Here is a 26,606-nt window from a genome sequence, read left to right on the forward strand (position 1 = left end):
CCATTACCCACACAAAAATTTATGCACATTGTTGTTTCTTTTATAATCAAGATCTCTCCCTCCTAATTAACAAAACCTTATAATGGAAACACCCTTATGAATGTTGTCCGCTTCACATGCTCCCAAAACTTGTTGCATTTGTTCTCTTCTTACCTTGGGTTTCAGCCATCTCTTGGTATTATCAAATTAATCAGTCCCCTGTCATATATTTCTTTTGAGATGTTTTTTCATCGCCGGGTCGTTCACGCCTTCAAGATCTTCGAAACATCGAGTCAGACACTTGGTGGTTGTACCAGGAGTTGCAAATGCACTTGGAAGAAATGAAGAGATTTGGAGTAGAAACCATGTAACATTCACAAATGTGTAGGGGTTACCAAATTGTATAGGATGAAAGAAGAAAAAAAAGGAGTTAACAGGAAGTATACATTACATACACGCAGAGATAAAAGATCTCTCATTGAAAAATCTAACAAACGCTACAGTAACACACTGAGGTTAATTTGGACATTTGATAGAAAACACAGGCTGTGGGTTGTTAGTAGTACCACTGTACTTGGGTGAAGGCAGTATATATATCCAATCGGGGACAGAGGAGGGCAAAATGGTCTTTAAATCGAGTGTACTACCCACAGGGTGATTTCTTGTGGTGGCTCAGCCCTTGCAAAATCTGTAATCTTGACCCTTCTTGCATCTTGTAATCAAGACCCATGTTGCATCTTAATTTGCTACCGGTGGTGGTGTTATAAAGCTTATCTTGTAAATCAGCCTTGATCTTGACTACTAGTACTACTGATTGGTTCCGTCAGTCGCCGGAATGTAATTGGTGCACCGTGTTGTGGATATAAAAGCATCAGGACTGTTGGCGCGTGTTGGTAACTCGGCGATAAGCTAAACGAAAACCGTTGAAGTATTGCAGCTATTGCTAGCTTTGCTTGTAAAATTGCAAGATTTTGTCCAATACATGTACGTGCACCAAGGCCAAATGGTATAAACGCCATAGGATGCTTAGCAGCACGAGCCACTCCTTCGGAAAACCGAGCCGGATTGAACATTGTTGCATCATTTCCCCATAACGCTTGGTCATGATGCACTGCTAAGATGGGTATTAGAAGCTCCGTTCCACTTGGGATCTTATAACTGCCAAGTTCAACGTCTGTTTTAGCCCGTCTAATCGTTGCGATTGCCGGTGGATACAGTCTCAATGTTTCATTGACGATCATCATTAACTGCAAAAATACCCAAAACACCCTAAATAATTTGCAAGAATGACGATAATACCCTCGTGACCAAAGTACATCACATAATTGCCCCTAAAAGAGGGAAAATCTAATATTAGTAAAAGGACTATAAAGATGTGTTTTTGGTCTCTCTACTTCTGGAGAATCCATCCATGCTAGCTCACATCTGAATATTGTAAGTTGCAAATGAGACAAAAATGTCAGGCCTCCTCTGGAAAAAGAGATAAGGGCGTAACGGTAATTTCAGGTCTAACAACAACAACCAATGCACACCTGGAGTCAGTAACTAGACAAAGGAAAAGTAGTTTTTTCTGGATTTATTGAGCTTACCGTCTTAAGTTTCGCCACGCCATCCTTCGTTGGTACATCACGTGATCCACAAATTTTCAAAACTTCGTCACGTGCCAATTTTTGCCATTCCGGATGCATAGCCAGTAAAATTGTAATCCAGGTGAGTAAATTTGATGTAGTCTGTTTACCGGCGAAGAAGAAACTCTTGCACTCTTCAACAATGTCAAGTATGGTTATAGTCGAAGTCGACGACGAAGAATCCGACCGGACTAACGTCGTTTCTTTCGAACCGGCATTGATCATAAGTCCCAGTAAATCTTTAGAACACCCATCAACAAATTGGCTGTTGTTTTGTTTTCGCCGTTCTATTAACGTAATCAGAGATTTCTTGATTTCTTTATCCAGCTTCCAAGAACACCTGTTCTTTTTCGTAGGAAGGAACCTGAAGAAACAAAAACAAATAATTAATAATTTAATACGGTTCATCTTATATGCTATAAGTTAATAAACAGACGAAACAGAACAGAAACTACTGAAACAGAAGAAAACTGAAACATCACCAAACTCATATGCTATAAGTTAAGTACACAGCTGTGAACCAACTAATATAGATTGTCAGGAACAGTTTCACTTACACCACCTCCACTGATGTTTTAATTAACACTGTGATTAAGAAATAATAACAATAATTTTATTAATTACCTGTATCCTGGAATGAAAACCTTTTGAAAAGCTTCAGCTGCATAAATCATTTGTTCTTGTTGCAACTTAAAAACAGCTTTTCCTTCTTCATGACTGCTGCCAAAAGCAGTTCTTGTAATAACTTCTTCAACCAAAGATTGAAACCATTCTGTTACTTCCAACTCTACTTCTCCACTGGTACCACACATCTCTGACCATTTCTCTAACATTTCTACTGCACTGTCTCCCATCACTGGTATCAACAACTGAAAATAAAAATATATTCCATTAATTTTTATAGATAAATAAATAAAATAAAATGATTTATTAATTAGTTGGATGACTGCTTACTTTGAGATTTTCCATATGAAAAGTTGGGGTGATGATTTTTCTATGGTGTGCCCATTTTTCACCTTTAAGGCTTAATAAACCATCACCTTCAAGCTGTCTAATAAGTGGGTGATTCTCATTCTTCTCATAAAATTCTGATTTTGATGTGAAGATTTCCCGAATCAGGTCCGGATCCGCAACGGTTAATCGTGGCGTCGGTCCGAACCACACAAGAAATGTTCCTCCTGCCATTCCGAAATACCAAACCTCACATCAGTATCAAAAATATGCAATGTAGTAATTATTTTTTTACTAAAAAGACCCCACAAAATAGAAATGAGAAAAACTACTATTTGATACATGAATTTGAAAGAGGAGAAGAAGAAGAAGATAAGGGGGGCATTGATGTATGCAGGGTACTATGCCTAGTAACACAATCAAGAGATAGTGAAGCTGCCAAACAAACAAAAAGCAAAAACAGAGAAGAAGACAACTCATGATACTAAACCACTAACAAACACTGCAGGCTTTAAAAAAATCAAGAAGATTCAGAACTTGAAAGAAAAGAAGAAAAATAAAAAGATAAACAGAAAGATAGGAATAAATGACAAAGAAAACTCATCAAACCAAAAAAAAAAAAAATATATATATATATATATATATATGATATAGATGATGTCATGATTCACCCAAAAGAAAACAAATTCTGAAGCTCCCTTATAATTATCATGATGAAAATTTTTTGAAAAAAATTGTTATGAGGAGGTGGAAGAGGACCACAATATGAAACATCAAAAAAGGCCTAACAATCTCCAAAAGTAAAACAAATAACTCCAAAAAATATGACCTTAATACAGAAAAACTCTCTTTAGAACAAGACACCAAAAAAACTGAACAGCAAGCCAATTCAATTCAGCAAACAACCACAGCCACAACTAGAATAGTGTAATGATAACAACAACAGCTATATTTCTTTCTCCCCCAAAGATTCAAATTAGCATTCAAACAACAACAGAAGAGTCAGTGATTGGATTCCAGACATTCAAAAACATGATCATGACTTTGAAAGAACAATTTCAAAAGAGATTAGTTTTCAACTTTAATGAATAAAATTGAAGTTGACCCATTATGAGTATAAATAAAAATCAATGATTTCTTTGTTTTTTGTAACCCCAAACCCTTTCCCATGTATACATTAAAAAAGATCAAGACAATTTCAAGAAGAAGAAGAATGGAGGAGGAGAGGAGATATAGAGAGATGAAAGAGATGATAATACATACCATAGATTTTCTTCCAATGATGATAAAAAGAGAAAACTCTAGGCAGGATATTATGAGAAAGCGGCATAGGTGTAGAAGAAGCTTTAAGCATCAAAGAAACAAGCTCTTTAACATTCCCTATAAAGAATCTATATGGAGGTCCTTTGATCCCTTGTTTTGAAAAATGTTCTTCAATTCTTTTTGGTCTCCACCATAAAAACCCCATCACTTTTAATACTACTAGTAATACCAAGGACAAACTGAACAGTAACCATAGACACTTCTTTGAACCCTCTTCCTCCATTCTCTCTTCACTTCCTTCCTCTATAAAAACACTTCTCTTCTCTTCTGTTTTCTTGTATCTCTCTCAAACAGCTCACTCTCTCTCTATATATATATAAGGGATGATGGGTTTTAGTAGCAGTACATAATAGTAATATATAGTGGTGGTGGTGGTAGTAGTAGGCTTTGTTTTTCTTCTTCTGAGAAGTTTGAGATTATCTCTCTCTTTTCATTTATAGTTTGTTTCTCTCTTTTCTTCTCAAACTCACCTCCTCCCCCTTTATATTCTGTTGCTAACAGCAACCCCCCCTTTTCTTTATTACTAAAGTGTTGTTATGTGTAGAGTGGTACGCAAGGCCGGCGCCGTAGGGGCCGCCATGGGGAGTTATAGGGGTCAACGCGGAACTAGTTTAACAAATCTTTTTTTTTGGACCAAAATACCCTTCTTTGCGATTTTTTTTTATTTTTGTTTTTGTTAATTAATGTTTTTAGGATCGGAGATATTAGTTAGTAGCTTAGTTAAATGATGAGTGTATTATTCATAATAAAACATAATTATTTGAGGATAATTGATAATTAAATGTAACAAGAATTAATTTGCATTGATGAAAGAATGGTGGTGTGTTGGTTATTTGCTTGTGGCCATCATATCAGTTCAACAAAATAAATGCAAAAATAAAAGAGGATGGATATATGTATAACGGAAACATGGGTGTGTTACTCAATAGGAGACATAAAACGATTTTTTTTCTTTTGATTGGTATAAGTTTTCATTTTGGTATAATAGGAGTTAAAAAATTAGTACTATATCATTTTTTTTTTTGGTTAGAGGGAATCGTAATCTAAAATTCTTAATCGAATGAATAGTGTCACTCGCTCAATTATCATTGTGCATGTTTATCAAACCGTAACAAAATAATTGTGCATGAAATGATGGGATAAAAATATTTAAAATGTTGGGAGAATGAACTATAATCTCAAAACATGACAGTGCTCTTGTTTTCCTTTTCCGGCAGGTATTTATTATTTCTAGTCATATATGTCTTCTTCATTAATGTACTAGTTTATAATTTCTCTTAACTTAATCAAAATGATTAGTTGGAATCAAGGAAAACAATCTTAATCTCAGTGAGTCCGAAAATTCGATTCATAATGTCTTCTTTCGCCTTTTATGGGTAGCTAGTGATGTGATTCGCCGAAACTCTTTGTTCATAGAGTGAGCTTTTGGGGTGAAAATGGTATGCACTGGTTTTTGTATAATTTTTATGGAAATAAAAACATTTTTTAAAAAAAATACTCGTCTTGTTTTTTTTTCTAGAAAAAAATTGTATGCTTTTCAGTAAAGAGGAAACGATGAGAAAAATCTATAATTGTATCTTCATTGGCGTTATATAAAATGATTGAAATGAAAATCCTAACATTTGGTTCAAAACAAAGCAATTTCATGATATACTGTAAAATTTCTAACAAAACTTATCCCCAGAACAAGAAGATGTTTTTTTTCTTTTTGGACAGATTAAGAGATATCAATACTTTTTTACAAGGTGAATATACTTCGTTAGTTAGAATTCTTGAAAGACAAATGTTATACCTCAAAATCGTGCAGGATAGCACTGCTCATCCTGAAAATCTGTGAAACCATAGATGTGAACTTCACGTCAAATGCAAGATATTATGTGTTTGCCAACTAGGTCGGGTCTCAATATTTTGATGGCCCAATATAAATTATCCTTTGGGACCCGTATGTTACCTGTTTAGAAAACCATGTTTATTGGGAAAAATAAAATAAAAAAAAATCTAACTTCATTGAATAAAAATAGATTCCAATATGATCTTTTGAAATTCGACTTATTTCTTGTACGGTTCTAGACAGAGCGTCCAAGAAATAATATAAAAAGCGTCTCCCTTAGATAGAACTCAAAACAAGAGGAATAACGTGCAAACCCTTTTAAGGTGAATGCAGGATTCTATACCCATATAATTACATCACAAAGGTTTATTGTGGGGCGGTTTTGAAGTTGTTTTTTCACACAGATTTATTAAGAATTTTTGATATTTTTTGAGAATTGACGATTTTTTATCACCGATTTATTTTCTTTTTGCCCCTTTTATGTCCAAGAACATGCTACCTAGTTGGAACAAAAATCATAGTCTTAGAATTGAAAGAAGAGATATGAAATTTTCGATTACTAATGTCTTCTTTCGCCTTTTACGGGTGAATTTTCTGATAAATAGCAATGTTAACTCCTTGTTCATACGAGTCGACTGCACTTTAGTGGTTAAACCGGTACTCTTTTCGTCTTTTAAAGAATAATATTTATATTTTCTGTACAATTGTTTTGGAAGTAAAGAGAAAACAATTAATTATTCCTTCGACTATTTTTATCAGATGGATCACAAAAAAAAAAATCAATCCTTGGATGATGAAAGAGTATACGGGAGAAAAAAATTATATGTTTTTCGATGAAGAAGTGTGTGAAATTTTTGTTGAGCCAAGAGAAAGTAAAGAGCGCGCACAATCTCTTATAGTATCTTCAATGTGATTAGATTCAATGACCGAACTGACACTCTAAACATTAATTACGAAACAAAGCAGTTTTATGAAGTATTGGAAATTTTCTAATAGAATTAACCTCAGGATAAGAAGATATTAATACTTTTTTTTTTTGACAGATAAAGAGATGCTAATACTTTTTACCAGGTGAATGTAGTTCTTTAATCATATATGCAGAAAATTTAGGAAACCATAGATGTGAACTCCACGTCAAATGCAAGATATTATGTGTTTGCCAACTAGGTCGGGTCCCGGTATTTTGGTGGCTCAACATAAATTATCTTTGAGGACACCCTATTTTACACGTTTGAAAAATCATGTTTACAAAAACAAAACAAAAAAATATATTATCTAGCTTTATTAAATAGATATACATTCCATTGTGACCTTTTGAGAATTGACTTATTTCCTATATGAATCTGGACAGAGTGTCCGAGAAATAACGTAAAAACCGTCCCCTGCAATAAAACCTAAAACAAAAAGAATGATAGACGAATATTTTTAAGGTGAATGGAAAATTCCATAAATATAGAGGTATATGACAAGAGTTTATTGTGGACAAGTGTCGAGGTTATTTATTTTGACAAATTTATTAAGAATATTTTATATTTTCCGAGAATTAACGATTTTTTATTACCTGTTTATTTTCTTTATATCCCTTCCATTTTTCAAGAACATGCTATCTAATTGGAACGAAAAAGCGTATTTAAAAATCTTAGTGTTGAAAGAAAAATAAAATTTCAGAGTCCATATTTGAATCACAACTAATGCGGGGAAGAGATGGTTGGTTTTCTTAGTCTCTTGGGGACCAAGTTAAAACAAAACAAATGTCATACAAACTTTCTTTCTTTTTCCTCAAAGGCTCAAACTAACAACTAATTATATTAATTCACCAAAAAGCTCACCTTACAATTCCAATGCCCACTAGGTACCGGAATCTAGAGGATTCACATTACAAGCTCTGATAAGAACAATTTTGGAGATTCAATTTGCCTTCAAAAGCACAAGAAGAAAGGTCAGACATACTAATCAGCCTTTTGTACCAAAAAAGAATACTAATCAGCCTTGACTTCAAAAACGCGTTGAGCCATAATTCATCTCTTTTGTTGCTGCAATAACGCATTGCCTTTTGTCTTTAAGAATATTTCTTGGCTCTGGACAGTAAGACTGAGTCCCATTCGAGTCAGAGTTGTGATCAGAAAAAAAAACATTTAGGAATACCCATGATGCAGCATGTTCTTCATCTTCTTTTTCATTAAGTAATGGAAAATCCCAACTCATGAATCGTCTAGATAATGTCTGTAATATACCTAACTCACCCCCATTGCATTCATTTCATGTCTAACATTGACTTCTTTTTCTGATTTTCCATATCTTTTCTCCTTCCTTTACTTGTGTACTAGTAGATGACAGTGGAGAAGGAGGAGGATATATATATCTTCTTCTTTCGGTTTCTTAAATTTAATTATCAATCAATAATATTAGCAGCTTTGTAGCATTTCCGTGAAGAAACCAAATTCCAGGTGGTGCAAGGATGTTTTGGTCATTCAATAAATGTCAAGCATTTAAAACAGATGACAAAAACATGATTGGGGATAACAGTGAAGCATTAGGTGTACAGTAGGAGTACCGTATTAAGATTTTATCATCTCCTTTTTAATAAATGTCTGTCCGCAATTAAATATCAATAATTTTAAGCTAATCATGAGATATCCCGTAAGAATTCTACGCGCTATCTTCAGGGATAAAATTTTTGGTACCGACAAGTTTCGAACTTATATTATCATCCGATAATTTTTCCACCGTATTACAGTGGGGTTGGTAGATCTTTTTTTTATCCAGAATCCACAAGTTAGGGCATCACATCCTACAATCTACATGCAACAAAAATCTGAATTATACGCTACAATGAAAAAAGAATTATAGTATTTCTTTTCCAATACCGAAGGGAATATAATTTAGCTAGGGAGAAATATGGAGATTTTTTTGGAGTGTATAAATAGCATAATTGGTTAGATGTATTATGTGTCCAAAGTAACCCAAGCAAAAGAGATGATTTATGTCATGTCATGGCTTTTCAGTTGATAATAAAACCAGACAAAATTTTGAGGTAAACAGTGTTTTCTATTTTTCAATAACTGAAAGAATAATGTTTGTTTGTGATAAGGACAAATTTTAATAGACAAATGTGAACATATATCATGAAATGGGCCTCATAATCATAAATTGGGCCCTTCTTTACTGTTACTTGACATGGACTCCCATATCATTTATTTTGCATTTTCTATTTGATAGTTTATTTTGTATTTTGTATTTTTTTTAGCGAAGAGTGTGATCCCTCAAATTAGGCATCATTTCAAACAGGCGGGTTATAGGGGCGGCATGGTTTATTAGAGGTGCGGCATTGTAATAGGACAAAAAGGATCATTACATGATAATTCAAGTGTCCCTTATCCAAAAAAAACTTGAAATGACAAATTAACCCTCATAATTGATAACCTAGTTTAGTGATGATAATCAAGTTTAGTGTTAATGATTAATTTCACTTATATTAACTCAAAATCAAAATCAAATTTTTAGAGTTAAAAAAAAAAAATTTAAAAGAGAAGGTCAATCTCAATCAATTGAAGAAATTAACCAACAAAATGAAGAACCAGGACCTGAAAATGACCGGGTATACTTTTAAATTAGTCCCAACTAGCTTTTTGTTGCTCAAAGTTATCTAAAGTACGTAAAAAAATCATTTTCTTTTACATTTTCAGAGCTAATTACGGTTGGAGTTTTGCTCATAACCAACCGTAAATCGAAGTTACGGTTCGTAAAAGATGAACTACCAACCGTAACTGGTTAAATTTGAATAAAATCCAATCGTAAAACCAGTTACGGTTGGTAACCAAATGCTCGATACCAACCGTAACTGAGTTACGGTTCGTAAACTAAAATGGTTACCAACCGTAACTGAAGAAAATTCTCAGATATAAGAACATACGGTTGGTAATTGAACTATTACCAACCGTAACAACATCAAAATCTCTAGTTACGGTTCGTAATTGAGTTAAAATCAACCGTAACTCACATAAACCCAGAAATTTCAATTTTCATCTAAAACCCTAATTTTTGATAGAAATTAAACTTTAATCGAACAAAATAAACCAAATCGTAACTGGGTTTTCAAAACATACCTCATATAAGTCATTACACTACACTTGATTAATTTTCGAATCGTCGATTAATCGAAGACGATGAAATTCTGAGTTTTAATGGAGGTTACGGTTGATGGGAGGAGGAGAAGAGAAGAAGAAAGAAAACAGATTTTCAATTTAGCTTTGATTTAGATTAAAAAATGAGGAGGGTAATCTAGTCAATTTACATCCCTATAGAACATCCCCTAATCAACTAGAGGGACATTACTATCACACTGCCGCTCCTCTAATAAACCATTCCTCCCCTATAACAGGCTTGATTTCAAAGCATCCCCATATGGAAGATGTATTGAGATGTAAAATCTCCCAATGGATTGTACCATGACTTATATTGATCATAAGCTAAATTGCTTCATTTAAAAGTTTTGCATTCATACACGAAAGGCAAACTTTGAACGTAGTCTTAAGAACTATGATAAAATTGACTTCAAATCGAGAAGTGGGGTTCTAAAATTATTATGTAAAGTTTGATTTGAAAAAATATTCGACCATGTCAACTGTTTTTTTTTCTTTATGAAACTCGGTCTAAGATAGCTTTAAAAGTAAATGAAGAAGATGGATAAAATGTTGTCTTGAGTATGTAAGAATTTCAATACTGGTCAATGATAATACAGAAAAACATTCGAAAAACTAGAAAGATATATGATACTGATAGGAAGACCTTTTATCACCTTTCTTATTCTTGATTTTAAGTGAAGCTCTTCCACACTTAATGCATGAAATTCAATCTTAATAATTTTTAAGCAGTTTCAAAGATGAATTCTATGTATGTTTGTAAGCATTTAAACTCGTATATTACGCATCCGTAAATTATCTACTACCTCCATTAGAGCTGGTAAACGGGCGGGCCGGGGCTGACTTGTTACGGTTGCACGGGTTCGGGTTAACACGGGCCAAAATCCGCGGGTCGATATTTTGCACGGGTGGCCATTTCTCCAACCCGCGTCCATAACGGGTAAAGCTTGCGGGTTCCCGGGTTGGATGGTTTCTGGTTAGTCAACTCGCCAGAAACAGATTTTGACATAGTTTCCTCTGATTTCTGATCTATTCCCGGCCACATTCAGGCCATCTAAATCTCCTTCCCTGCAACCACAAACCCATACTCGATTCCTTCGATTCAATAACAGTTCAACTTCAACCAACAAAACCTTAATAAATGACAAGGAAAGGGGGATTTCAATCAAGCAAACAATTGGGGGTGAGATCTATGACAAGGAAGCAAAATATGAGTTCAAGACTAGATACAAGGGAAGATCAAAACATAAGATGATCAATTAACATTAAAATCACAATTTCAGTTGCAACTTGACTTCAATTTGTTCTCTTCTCAATAGCACCCATTCCATAATTTCATTGATAGCTTCTGTGCAACACAACACCAGAAACATCTATTCAATAATACAATTTTTTACATCCATGGCACCTGCAATTCACCAAACACCATCCACAACTCGTTGCTGCTCCAATAACCATACATAGCACCAGATCACACCGAGAGCCACAATCTCCATGGCATGAACTGCATCCACACTTTAGTATCATACAAACCCAAATCTGATTTCATTCATCTCGGATCAAGCCGTCTGAACATTTGATTCTGCTTCCAATTTCCAATTGAAGCCAAACCCAGCTTGTAATTCTACAATTTCCATCATCACAATCCCATAAAACAACACCACAAATCACTATTTTTCCTAAAACAACAGCAGCAACTCAACACCAAAACCCATTCAAACTCAGATTATTTGTGCTACTCTTCCATCCAAATCCATATGCCCTTCATGAACCCACTAACAACACCAAAAATCAATTATGTTGTTGCTTTCTCCACAAAAGATGATGAATCAACTTAAAAATCAGGCCTTTTCTAATATAGAATTGATCTCTTAAGACTAGAAGATGAGTCAACATAAAATCAATCAATTGTTGATTTCTCAACAAATATAAATAAAAAAATTAAAGCTTCGTTGTCTGTGAACCAGAGTTGGATCGTCGAAAATATATTGGATCCACTTAATGAGTTAGAAGATTGGATCTGCTTAGTGATTGTTGATCATTTATTTCCTTTGGATTGCATCTGCTACCTCTTAGGAAAAAAGTTGCAGAAGAAGAAGAAAGAAGAGAGACGAAGGGACGGATTAACCAAAGAAAATAAGTTTTCTTTCGGTTTTAACAAAGGCAACACGCGACCGGCGATGTGCGACATGTGGCTTGTGGGGAAACTACGGGTATACGGGTTGTACCCGCGGGTTTACGGTCCGGGACGGGTTTACCCATTTTCCCACGGGCCAGCATTTCTCCAATCCTAACCCGGCTTGTTAGAAAACCAGCCAAGCCGGACGCGGGTTTTCACGGTCCGGGTCGGATCAACCTGCGGATTTTTGGCTTGTTTGTCAGCTCTAACCTCCATCTCGAAAAGATAGGCTGGTTTCATGTACAAATTACACATGAACCAAGACTATCTTTTTTAAACACGGGGAGTATATCTTAAGTGCATACATACTGAGAATTTGTGTATTACACGTGTATATTACGTGTATCTAAATCATTTATATATTTTTATTTATTTTTGATGCAAAGTTATTTAAATATGCTTACAGCTATCAATTTGGGTGTTAGCCCCCTAGCATCGACATTGATCTAACCGATTGCCACCTAATTTGGACCATAAATTCTTCTTTGGAGCTTGGCTTGTAAACTCAAGAACCATGGATGCCCCATATGCTTGTGATGGAAAAAGAAACAAAATGTGAAATAACATAACATTATAGTGATTGCACTTCTCATTTCATTAAGATAGTGAAAGAGGGGGATAGGGGGAGGGAGGGTGTGAAAATGAGAGGGAGGATGGTTTCTTCACTCCTTGTTCCCAAGGAATGCTGATTTAGGTGATTACGAGGGTAAGGGAGGGGGGCACAAAGGGGGTTGATGTTTTGGAAGTATGCTATTAAATTTGAGCACATGGGAACAATGCTGTCTATTTTGAGGGTCCTCTTTCTCTTTTATTTTTGATATCTCCGTTATTGGTGGGGAAGGGAGTTATGCCTTTGGCTTTGGGTCCACCCGAACAATAGGTTGCCCTACACTAGGACACCTTCCCTTAATCTTGTCTTAATAAACCCAAGACATGTTGGGGCCATGTGCCCCCTTTAACCTTGCCAGTTACCACTCAACCCCCTTCCTTCTCACAACAACGCATTCCGCAGCTACCAATTTTGGTTTCACCTTTTATAGGCGTCTAGACTTTTAACTCGGTTATTCGGTCAAATATGGGTTTGACATTATGGTAACTTGGTAAACAAATGGTCTCCTTTCTTAACCCAATTTTTCTCTTTTTCTATACCAACTCCTTCTTCCCGTCTTGATATGACTCGACTCATTACTTGTCACCAAGGTCAAAAAGTAGAGAAAAGTTGTACAAGGAAAGAAGGGTAAAAATGTACAAGGCTATCAAAGTCCAGAAAGTAGTAAAAAATTACAAAATTCATGGCGGATCATACATGCTTCAATTATGCAAGACATGTTCAAAAGAAATTTGTGCTAATTCTTGAATGCTAAGGGACGGTTGAAACAAAAATACTTCATCAATGAATGACATGAGCTGAATAGCGAACCTTGTCGGTAAAAGCTTTTGAATTCCTTCCTTTCCAGGTACACCGAAAATCATAGCGAATCAAAATACACATGCTTTTAATTCTCCAAAACATACTCAAAAAAGATATCTTCAGATGCCAAAGATATATTGTATGAGTGACATGAGCTGATTTGTGAACCTGTCAGTAAAAACTCATGAATGCCTTTCTTTCCAGGTATATCAAATGATAACAACATCTAGTATGTGTAATTGTATCAAGATTGTTTGAGAAACCAATTGACAAGTGAGGATCACTAATTTTACTTTCCCTTACCATGTTTCAAAGAATCTACAGATTCTAAGGATTTGATTTTTATTATCTTCACTTGACTTACAGCTTGTTCTACATTGAGTATTTATACTAGATACAAAGAATGAAAGACCTAACAGATAGAACGAGTTTACAGGACTTGTTACAATAACTAAATCACATAGGACTCGGAAGTATAATCAAATCCCTGAAGACTTGGACTATACACAGACTATGTACACAACCGTTGTGTAGAATATATACATATCCAATACCCCCCCTCAAGTTGGAGGCTGAGGACCATCTGCACGAAGACCCAACTTGCTAGATAGGCGAAGAAAATGGTCCACTACCAGCGGCTTTGTGAAAAGATCGGCTAATTGTAAAGCTGACGGTAGATAAGTAGGTTTAATTAGACCAGAAAGAAGCTTGTCACGTACGAAATAGCAATCTATTTCAATGTGTTTAGTGCGTTCGTGGAAAACAGGATTAGCAGAAATATGAATGGCAGCCTGATTATCGCAATAAATTGGAATAGGTTTAGGAATAGTGATTCGAAGGTCAGTAAAAAGATAGTGCAACCATTGCAATTCAGAAGTAAGTCTTGCAAGAGCACGATATTCTGCTTCAGCAGAAGAAAGAGATACTGTGGGTTGCTTCTTGGACTTCCAAGAAATAGGGCTATCCCCTAACATCGTAAAATAACCTGTCGTTGATCGACGAGTTGTAGGACAGCCTGCCCAATCAGAATCAGTGTAACCCGAGAGAGACAAAGAGCTTGAAGCAGATAAAAAAATACCATGACTAACAGTACCTTTAAGATAACGAACAATACGATGTGCAGCAGCCAAATGACCAGAGCATGTTTGTTGCATGAATTGACTTAAATAATTAACAGAAAATGTGATATCAGGACGTGTTACCTGAAGATATAAGAGACGACCAATGAGACGACGATAAATACTGGGGTCAGATAAAAGATCACCAGAGGATGGCAGGAGTTTAAGATGTTGCTCCATTGGAGAAGACGAAGGCTTAGCTCCCAAAAGACCGCAGTCTGCTACAATGTCAAGAATATATTTGCGTTGGCAAAGTAAAATGCCTTTTGGAGAATGTGATACCTCAATGCCCAAGAAATATTGCAGGCGACCAAGATTTTTGAGAGAGAACTGAGATTCAAGTTTGTGCATGAGGTCATGAATGGCAGAATCATTATTACCAGTAATAATGATGTCATCAACATAAACCAAAACGTAAATGGAGATTGCACCAGAATGGAAAGTAAAAAGAGAGTAATCAGCATGAGATTGGGTGAAACCTGCATGAAGGAGAGCAGAAGAAAATTTAAAAAACCATTGGCGAGAAGCCTGTTTAAGACCATATAAAGATTTATTGAGCTTGTAAACACGAGTATCCCCTTGCTTGTGAAAACCTGGAGGAATCTTCATGTAAATATCTTCTTCAAGATCACACTGTAAAAAAGCATTGTTAACATCAAGTTGGTGGAGTGACCAATTATGAATGGCAGCAATTGATAAAAGAACACGAACAGTAACCAGCTTGGCTACTGGTGCAAAAGTGTCATGGAAATCAATGCCTTCTTGTTGTGTGTAACCTTTAGCAACAAGACGGGCCTTACGACGTTCAATTGTACCATCTGGCCGATATTTGGTTTTAAAAACCCATTTGCATCCAATGGCATTTTTTCCAGGAGGCAAAGCAGTAATGGTGAAAGTGTCATTATCCTCCAAAGCCATATGTTCCTTAAATATGGCAGTGCGCCATTCTGGAATTTTAATTGCTTCAGAAAAATTGCGTGGTTCATCATTAGTGAGAACCGATAAAATGAAAGCCCGATGTTGGGGAGTGAATTGAGTGAACGAAATACAACTCGTAAGAGGATATGGAGTAGGTGACTTACAGTGCTGCACAGAGCAGACATAATCTTTGAGATGGGAAGGACGACAGGATTCACGCGTAGAACGACGTAAAACAGGTTCAGGCTCAACTGTAGTAGGGGAAGAAACTGTTGTTGGAGCAACTGCAGTATCCATATGTGACAGAGAAGGTGTCGGAGAATGTGGAATGGACGAGGAGACAGTAGTGGACTGCAGTGAAGAATCAATAGGAGGATAAGACGGTTGGAAGTCTAAAGAAGAAGGTGAATCGTCATAGACAAAATCGTCCTGAAGAACAGGTTGAAAAATGTCAGCAGTAGAAAACTGTGCATCCTTAAAAGGAAAAATATGTTCATGGAAAAGAACATCACGAGACACAAAGGTGGATTTTGTGGATAGATCAAGAATGATATAACCTTTATGGTTATATGGATAGCCAAGAAAAACGCCGGGGATAGCACGTGAATCAAATTTATGTGTAGTTTTAGTGTTGCGAGCATAACATAAGCAACCAAAAGTGCGTAAATGACGATAGTTAGGTTTCGTACCCAATAAGACTTCATGAGGAGAACGTTTAGATAGAATTGGAGTTGGCATTTTATTGATGAGATATGTTGCAGTCAGAATGCATTCTCCCCAGTAAGTAACGGGCAAATTGGCTTGAAACCGAAGAGCACGAGCAACAGTCAATAGATGACGATGTTTCCTTTCAACCACCCCATTTTGTTGGGGAGTATAAGTACAACTACGCTGATGGTGAATGCCATTTGCATGCATCCAAGCCTGAAATTCACGTGATAGAAATTCAGTACCATTATCGGATTGAATACGTTGTAATACTGGTAAAATAGGCAGAGAAGAACCTGTGGAGAGGGTATGAAGTGTGGTAGAATACTGAGTGATAACATGAGAGGCAAAGAATTTGAAAAATTTACATGTTTCACTTTTAGTATGCATGAGATATACCCAAGTGCATCTGGAGAAATCATCTACAATGGTGAGAAAATACTTAGCACCAGTCAGAGAAGGAGTAGAAAAAGGTCCCCATATATCACAATGAAGTAGTTCAAAACAACGATGAGAAGAAATACGATTCTTATTAAAAGGTAGACGAGTTTGTTTAGCCTTAGGGCAGACATCACAAAAACTAGAAAAAGTTGACTTAATATAGTCATATGAATTACAAAGGAAACGAAAACGAGCTAAACTAGGGTGTCCAAGCCGGCAATGCCATGTATCCAAGGACGTCTTATGATTGAAAAAAGCTCTAGAAGCTGGAAAGTGTGATGCAGAAGCCCGTAATTGATAAAGACCAGAGGCAAGTTCACCCTGACCAATCACTTTGGTCGTGAGCCGGTCCTGAAAGGTGAAAGAATCATGTGTAAGAATAACTACACAATCCAAGGAGCGAGTTAATTGACTCACAGACAAGAGATTAAATTTGAAATTTGGAATATAATGAACATTATGTAATGTTAAAGTTGGTGAGAAGACAACTTCACCAATGTGCTTGACAGTAGATAAAGTACCGTCAGGAAGTTGCATTTGAATCAAAGAGGTGACAGGAGAATGAGAAGTGAAGTAAGACAAGGAGTTGCAAACGTGATGGGTAGCACCACTATCAACAAACCAAGGTTCAAGAGAAGAAGTGTGAAATAACTTACCAACGAAGTTCACCCTGGATTCCATTTGAGTGTCTTCAGACGGAGGAGTGATAAGAGCCAACAGTCGAGAATACTGATCAGCTGAGAAAATTGGAGCAGCAGGTGAATGAGTAAGTTGAGATTCCAAATTGGTAGCATTAGTATTGGCAGCAACTGGCTGTGACAGGGAAGAGTTAGGAAAACCATGTAATCGGTAGCATTTATCACGAACATGGCCATGACGATTACAATAATCACAATGAGGTCGAGGCCTCTTGTTATGGCTAGCAGCAGGACGAGAACCAGATGAAGATGCAGCATAACGGTTGGTGTTCAAAGCAGCAGACTCGATGTTTGGAAGAGGGCTAGAGGTGATGTGTTGTTGTTCCTCTTCTTGCTGCACCATGTTGAAGATGCGCAGAGCAGTTGGAAAAGGGTCCATCAATAAGATCTGACTTCTGAGATTAGAGAAACGATCATGTAAGCCCTGAAGAAACTCCATGGCTCTGTCACGCTCCAGGCGTTCAAGCAGGTGTTTCCCAGCACCACAAATACACACTTCAGTAACAGCAACAAGGGAGTCATATTGATCCCACAGTGTTTTGATCTTTGTGTAATATAAGGACACAGACATTGACTCTTGCCGGATAGCAGCTATGGCAGATTTCAGACGAAACAAAATAGGTGCGTTAGAGATACAAAACCTCACTTGCAGATCCTTCCATATGGCATGAGATGAAGGAGCATACAGGCAGCTTGCCCAGATATCAGGTTGGCATGAGTTGAGAAGCCAACTGCCCACCAGATCATCACAGCGCTTCCAACACTGATAGGTAAGAGCATCAGTAGGAGGAGGAAGAGTGCCATCTACAAATCCCAGTTTCCCTTTTGCGTTGAGAGCCTTGGTGATTCCACGCACCCAGGATCCATAATTGTCACCCTGTAACAATGGAGAGAATAAAACAGTGGCAGGGTTATCACTGGGATGGATGACATATGGGTCTGAAATTCTGGAGCTTCCTGAGGCAGGAATAATTGGAGTTGCAGACGAAGGTTGATGTTGAGAAGTCTGATCTTGAGGACTCTCTGGTGGTGTTTGAGAAGTAGATTCAACCATGATGAAAAGGTATAGAGAAGAATGTAGCGGAAGAAGAGATAGGTCCTAGGATGGATCAAGATGATACCATCAAAGAATCTACAGATTCTAAGGATTTGATTTTTATTATCTTCACTTGACTTACAGCTTGTTCTACATTGAGTATTTATACTAGATACAAAGAATGAAAGACCTAACAGATATAACGAGTTTACAGGACTTGTTACAATAACTAAATCACATAGGACTCGGAAGTATAATTAAATCCCTGAAGACTTGGACTATACACAGACTATGTACACAACCGTTGTGTAGAATATATACATATCCAATAATGTTTGTCCATGAAAAAAAATATATTATATGAGATTTATACATTCATATTTGTATTGTTCGCGAGAATAATTAATTGCTATGATTTGTTTGTGGTATTTGTATAAATATACCAATCGTGTTTTATAGTAATTCATCGACTATAGTTTAGAGGAGACATTCATTGCTTATAGTTATTACCTTCTCATTGAATTCTTGTTTTCTTGTTTTCTTTTTTTTTTTTCCTTTTCTTTTTCTCTTTCGAGCAAAATTAGTAGGCCTCTAACCCGCTTAAATGTTGATGGTATGCACCAAACTTTATGATATCAATGTGGCATTTGCATAACCATGAAAAAAAAATGAAAAAAGTTAAGTAATTGACGTGGTTGTTCTTAAGTAGGTAGGTGCAATGCAGGTTAACAAATTTTCCATGTTCTTTTTTTTGTTTTGATTATCCTGAATTTAGACTGATGATATCACACACATATAAACCCTAATTTTTTTGGACAACTAATCTGTTAGGATGAATGATATGAATTAATATGTAATTATGACGATGAAATATAATTTCAACTATGCTTCAAAAAAAAAACCCATCAAGGCTGTGCAGAATTCATAGTAACGTATAATATTGGTGTCTAATATTCAGCCAAAAAATAATATTAGATGCCAACCGCAGTGTAGACCCTGCGAAACAACTCTTAAATTCAAAGAAACCCCAAAAAAAATGGAAAGGCACCATGATCACTCTGAGAAAATCGAAAAGCTTTTTAGTTTTTATTATTTGTTTTTTTTTCCTTTAGAAATTTTAGTTTTTGTCCATCTAAATATTGATCTTCATGCTTCAAAAAAATACTTCCTCCGTTTCAAAAAGACAGTCCGGTTTGACTTTGTCAAGATATTAAGGAGACCATAGTAGTTTACATTCCTACCCTTAGTTATTTGCCTAATTTATTTCAATAAAAATGTTAGTTATAAAAACTACCAAAAATTGTTATGAGATCGTAAATATGAAATAAAAAAAATAACTAATACATATCGATTTATGGAAACAGTACCAATAAAGTAAAAAATAAAATATATTCTAGATATTGGAATATGACCTTTATAAGAAATTTAATTTGGAACCATATATATTGTCTTCGAAAAGGAATGAATGATATATATTTGTTTCCTTAATTATACAGATTTCATTAATATTTTAGATTGAGTCACATTAAAAAAGAATTTATGAATGTAGAAAACTTAAGGGTATGTTAGAGAGTTCATTGGAAAAATACGACTATAAACAGAAGCTGGACACATTTTTGAAACAACCAAAAATGAAATAGAGGACGGTCTTTTTGAAACAGAGGGAGTATCTAGGTATTCAATAATAAGAAAGATGGTACCAGCATCCATGCAATAAACAAACATAAGGTCTCGTCTCGGGACCTGAATAAGCAGAATGTTTAGCTCTTGGGGAAGCTATTAGGTAATCTTTAACTTTAATAAAAACCTTTGACATTTTTCATGGGTGATTCCGGGTAATTACAGGAGATTGATATGCCAATTTTGGATGAAGAGCAAGAAAATTACGATGGATTTGTCAAATTTTATTTAGATGTTTCACTAATAAAATTTCCCGTCTTCTTATAAGAGACGGGATTGGAGTAGTTGATGGTTTAACAAAGAAGATTAAATTTTCGCCTGTGATTTCTTTTACCACCTTGGACTTGTAGGGGATGACAACGCTAATTTCCGAGCTTATGTAAAAGATGATATCCTGTTTTATGTAAGGTAATGAATATATTTTTTTTGTTATAAAAAAGATGGATATGAACTATTATTTTGATTTTAAAATTTATATATGAAACAATTTTCATATATGCCATATAAGAAGAAATTGAAAGAGTAAAATTTTGAAGTTATTTGTTTATAATTTAATATTTTTTTTCTATTTATTATTTCCGTGTTTCACGAATCTAAGCTCAAAATTCATTTCGGTTTTTCTTTGTTTGTATGTATAAAAGTGTCATTTTGGTTTGATAGGACATTAATAGGATTCTAAATTTAGGGCCTGATTCAATGATTGTATAAAGTTTTGACAAGGAATTAACATATCTATGAAGTTTTAATAATTAAGTGATTAATGGCAGACTGATTCATAATTTGATAAAATTAATTAACAAGACAAGGCGCCACACTAGCGTAGGTTATGGGCTCGATTCAAGTTAATCCTGAAGTATTAATTGCATTGTTGTAGTAAATTAGTAAGAACAACCTAATGAAAACAAGATTAATTTACTCTAAAAATTTACCCACTGGATGATATTTGATCTAGCGGATTCACAACCATCATTGGATAAGTATAACATTTGATCGATTATATTCCCACTGATCGGTTATTGTACTGTTAGATCAGAAAATGCTTAAACCAAAAAAATGCCCTCACCTATTGATGACGAATGTGGATTTCTATCACTGTATTTTTTTGATTTTTTTCTGTTTTGCCATATGACAAAAAAAACTTATTAAAATGCATTCGTTAACGCCAATATATGATAAGTAAGGCAAAAGAATAAATCTGCTCACCGAAAACTAAAATATTAACCGCTAGATGGACAATAGAAATGCTAACTCCGCTTCGGAAAAGCGGACCAAGGAAGAAGCAACATGTTTTCACGGTTACTAAAGGCGAGTACTGTTATTAGCGGGACGGGCACCAATCTATAAGACAAAATAATCATGATTGTTAGATCTTAAATTGATACCCGCCTTTAGCAAATGTGGTACCAGCTTTTAACAATCATGTTTTTTTATGCATTTTATGGCGTTGTTGTGAATTATTTTCTTTCATTCCTAATAACAACAGAAAGTTCTCCATTTCTTCTTGTTTTCAAAGAAAAAAAAGTTTTGTTGAAAATAATTCAGAAATATATCAAACCAGCTTCTTAAGGAAATTAAACTGTTTTTCGTTTTCTGTTGTACAACAAAATTGGACGTCTAAGCCATGATGGCAACAATGCAGCTGCAAGAAAATACATAAAAATGAAAGTCCCTTTTCCTCTTTATATCCATGAAAAGACATCTTTTTTATCCTCCAAATGATAGTCCTTTTACTGTGGCTAAAAGAAAGCAATTTAATGTCAAATTCAACTTGATTAAAGTTTAGATATCACTCCATAAAATCTATGACCCCGATAGTAATAATCAATTGTGGAATCCCCTTTTACTGATATAATGTACTTGCACTAACCATTAAATTGAGCGCCTCTAAAAAGATTTGATTGATAATAAGTCTTTCATTATTAGATTTCATTTTATTTTTGGTTAAAAAATTATTTAAAAAGGACAAAGTAGAAGATGCAATCACACTTAAAAAGAAGTGTGGATTTAAGGAAAATGGTCAAGAAAAAATCAAATCAAATCAGTGCTTGCAGGTAATTGCTGATCGTTAGCTTTTTCTTGATTTTCTCTTTTTCTTCTTCCTTTTTATTCATTTCTTGATTGATTTTTTGTATTTTTCTAAACTTTAATTTTGATGTCAGGAAAGCTGCTAACTAGTTTCAGTTTTGGAAGGAGGGATTGCATTATTTGTCATTTTTTGGCAGTCAGATTTCAGTTGGATTTAATTTCGTACATGATTTAATAATATCTTTTGTCGTCCCAAAGCCATGAGGTACCCGTACCACAGTTGCATATGGGTAAGCTGTATTAATATTTATCCGTATATTGCATTTTACACCCAAGTCCCAACCAAAAAAAAAATGTCTAAAAATAAGGATGAAAACTTAATAAAATGGCCGGTGATCGCACCTTGCACCATTCCTTTCACGATTTACCAGCCTTCCGACGGTTTTACGATTTCATATATCTTATCGTTGTTTATAAATTTTCATGTTATTGATCGACTCTTATTTTATGTACGGCTTATTTTATGTATGGATGTACACGATAACTGAAAATTTTGTACAGCTGTAAATTGTGTAAATATCTCCCACACAGAAGAAGGGGCATAAATTCTCTTTGGAAAAAGAAAACAATATTTCCTCCTGAATTCCATCCCACGCAAGAACTTATCACCATACTATGAATTCACATGCAAATGTTTCAATTTCAGCAGAACTCAAAACCCCACTCATTAAATCAGGAACACCTGCCCCCTTATTTTTATTTCCATCCCGAAACCCATCCGAAAAACCTTGCTCCAGATCTAATGGGTTGTGAGACAGTAGTGATGATCATCATCTTTTTCCTACCAAATAAATACAGAGACACGACATGACCAGTTGCTAAATCTCGCAATAGTCGAACGCGGATTCTACAGCTGCATTCCTCATTGCTCATGCGCCCGCATAGTTAGATGCACACAGAATAGGCGTCATTTGGATAATATGATCGCGATGGTATGCAAACAAATACCGTCATGTCCGACGACAGAATCATGTGGGACAAGAATTCCTTACATGGATGTCGGTCGTCCGACACGTATCCCTGTTTTGAACTGTCTATTCTGATTCTAAGTGTATTGATCATGACTGCTGCCATTGATAGCCAGCCATCACCATTTTTGTGCATCATTCATTCTAACTAATAATCACTGTTGCTCTCTGATCACATGGCTCCAACGAAACCCAAACAGCCAAGCTAAAGATTGTACCGGTCATGAGCCTCTCCTAGCTATCTATGAGATCATTGATCAAAGTTGAGAGGTTTTGAGTAGTTCCATCAATACAGATGGAGGGAGAATCAAAAAGGTACATGCAATGTATTTAGTTTTATTGGAGGGAATGATGAGTGTGTTTTTCGTCCACGCAATCAACGGCGTGACGAGTGAAGTTGACAAACGATAATGGATGGCTTGACAAATCTGGAACATACATGTGTCATCCAATCATTTTGATGTTTCTGAATCATGATGTGTCGTCCCTCTTTTGCTTTAGCATCGGTGGAGTGCAGGAATCAGATTAGATAGATGATGGATAGATATGGATGCTGCGATGGATGATGATGATGCTGCCTGCATATATGAGAGAACAGAACAGAATCAGAATCAGGGCCTGTGTTTTGTCCGGAAGCAGACAGAAAAATAAAGCTGACCAACTCTGTGTTTACTCAGATTCCCAGTAGTTCCTTCTCTTTCTAAAATTTTAACAGATTCGCCCTCTCTTTTCTTTTGTCTTCTTCCAACCAGCAAGGCCTAAAGGCTGGCCTTTAGGGCCAAAGTTGATGAATTGTCAACTGTAAGGGAACCGGAAGGCTTTTTATCCTTCGGGGCAAATGCGAATATTTTCGTTTGTGGGGACACCAAAAGCTAGCATAGAACTTTTTAGGTTGGCAACAATTATTAACCAAACTGCGCTAAAGGTCCGTTTAGCACAGTTAAAATGGAGGTTTGGCACGCTTAAATGGGAGAGTGTAATGCAAATAAAGGGAGCTATCAAGGGCTTCATTTAAATGTCGGGTGTTGGGCACTGCACGACATAGCAATTTAGGGCAGTAGAAGACCTTTTTTTAATCCTTTGAGGCAAATGCCCCATTTTTCAGGGGACACCAAAGTCAGTATGGAATTTTCTCGGCAACGATTTGGGATATCGTGATACCTAATTTTATTAACCAAAATATATTAAATGATTATACGTGTGTAACATGTCTTTTTGGAACTCATTTCTAAATATGATATCATTTTAAGTGTTCCGGATATTTTTCGTATCCGAATTTTTTTATCTGAGGAAATTTTGTAAGTCACTTAGTGATTTTTTTTTGAAGCATATTATATAATACCAGAAAGGAATTACACGGTGGCCCCTCTCGAAGTCATTCAGTACAATTTTCTAAGAAAACTCGGTACAGTCTAATCCAGGACATTTGTTTGAAATAGTCTTGCTGACTTTTATGTGCAGCGTGGTTTGTGAGCTATAGCCAAACGAAATACCCAACCATAATGCTCGGCCTAAAGACACCAAAAGTCTTTTTATCCTTGAGGAAAACGTTCCTTTTTTGTGGGGACACCAAAATCGGCATAGAACTGCAACGATTTCGGATATCATGATAACTGAGTAACTTTATTGGGATTTTTTTTCTTTTAATAGGAAAGGATATTTAATTGATTAAATCAAATCATATAGATCTTATGATGTTGGATCAGGTGTGTTACCCAACCAAGACTATTAACTGACCAATCCAAATTACTAGCTTGAGACCTTAAAAATTTCGCAATCGAATCTGTGATAGACATACTTTTGTGTCAAATTTGTTCTCAATTCTATATATTGTCAGTGGTCAAGTACTTATTGTGTTATTTATGTGTTTGTAGGTGTTTTTAAGTAATAAACCTTTGTGAAAAATTGACTCAAAAAGTGATAAAGGCATCCCAAAAATTATTAAAGACACACCCCATTTTGGATAAGGACACTCCAGTGGTTAAAGGCCCCCCTTATTCTTTACCTTTAAACAATATTATTTTGGCGGTAAATTTCTTTTCAACATCGAAGTTTTTTGGACATGATTTTGACGAGTTTTGTCGGAGTTTTTCATGGATTATGATTGGTAATGGCCTGTTTCGACTAAAGCGGATTGATAATCGTTTTACAATCGGAAAAAAAGAAGAAAGAAGTTCCATGTAATCTCGATAAAACAGTTCATGAGAGTATTTCGGGATTTTTAGTTGGAAGTTATGTAACTTGGGAGAGGATAAACTATCCTACGATTTGATTCAAATCTATAAAGTTTGGAAAAGCTCAAACGCATGAAAAGATAAATAAGCAGAGATCCATGTAACTTGGCAGAGGAGAGAAAAATGATATTTTGAAGATATTCTCTTAATATTTGGGGATGTTGGGTATAAATATAGATAGGTTCGAGTCATAAAGAGGTGACAGAGTGATTGGGTGAACACATAGGAGGAAAAATAATTGCAGAGGATTTTTCATCGCCAGCAGGAGGAGAAGAAGACGAAGAACATAAGGCAGCTGAAGACTGTCGTTAATCAACCGTGTTTTATTCGCAGCAGAAAGAGGCTGTCATTTGTGTGACAGTCTTATGTCTCGGTGATAGTGGAGTCTGCAACGCTTATCAACGTTACAGTTTTGCTGATTAATCCTTTATTTTTCTTCTTCTTTCCGAACACTTTTGATCTATATTCAACCTTTCGAGAGTGTTTTGAACATGATGAGCTAAACCCAATCACTGGAATAATTGAGAAATCCATATTTCACGATTGAATGACAATTATATTTGATTCTTTATGACTTTTTGCATTGATTTTAACTGATTTATGATTTTCATTAATTAGTTGTGATTTTGTTTGATGGTGTATGCTTAAACTTAGAGCTTTTGATACGCCATGCTTATGATTTATAATTAATGTCTTAGAAATCTATTTTTGGCAAAGGAACGGAGTCAATAAAAAAACTATATAATTGGTAAGAATCATTATATGCATCACTTGAATATGATTAATGGTGGGATCCTGAATTCCAGTTTCTCTTAATATTTTTATCATCCTTTGCATACTTGTTGGTTTAAATTAGAATTAGGTCTAGAACAAATCTTCAGAAGTCTTAGTGAACGAACTATTTTTACCACTTTTACAAAATGACCATGTTTTTGGCACCGCTAATGGGACTCGTTTTTAGATTTGTTAATAAGTTTTAGATTTTCTTTTCTTTTACTTTAGGATTTATTTTTCTTTTTGTTCTTTTTTAGGCATTCTAGTATTTTTCCAAATTTTCTTCAGGTTTGCAGCTAAGCTAAAGAAAAGAAAAAAATAAAGCTAAAAAGGAAAGCAAGGCCAAAGAAGTAAAGAAAAAGAAAAGCGAAGTGAAGAAAAAGAAGAAGATTTTATTTTATTAGATTTTTATTCCTTCTTATTTTTAGAAACTTTATTAAGGTTTTATTTTTTGATTTTTTGAACTTTATCTTTAAATACTGGGACATTATTTTTATTTATT

General features: G+C 35.4%; 1 protein-coding gene across 1 annotated transcript; it reads right to left on the bottom strand.

Moving 5' to 3' along the window:
- Positions 1-329: 329 nt before the first annotated feature.
- Positions 330-4,384, bottom strand: LOC113340824 (cytochrome P450 734A1-like). Its single transcript, XM_026585886.1, has 5 exons — positions 3,822-4,384; positions 2,562-2,785; positions 2,232-2,476; positions 1,569-1,971; positions 330-1,226 (listed from the first exon to the last, which is right to left on the bottom strand). Exons 1-5 carry the CDS (start codon positions 4,102-4,104, stop codon positions 762-764), a joined length of 1,620 nt encoding a protein of 539 aa, XP_026441671.1. The 5' UTR covers positions 4,105-4,384; the 3' UTR covers positions 330-761.
- Positions 4,385-26,606: the final 22,222 nt, after the last annotated feature.

Source organism: Papaver somniferum, unplaced genomic scaffold (assembly GCF_003573695.1).
Source record: "Papaver somniferum cultivar HN1 unplaced genomic scaffold, ASM357369v1 unplaced-scaffold_24, whole genome shotgun sequence".
In the NCBI taxonomy this organism is placed as follows: Eukaryota; Viridiplantae; Streptophyta; class Magnoliopsida; order Ranunculales; family Papaveraceae; genus Papaver; species Papaver somniferum.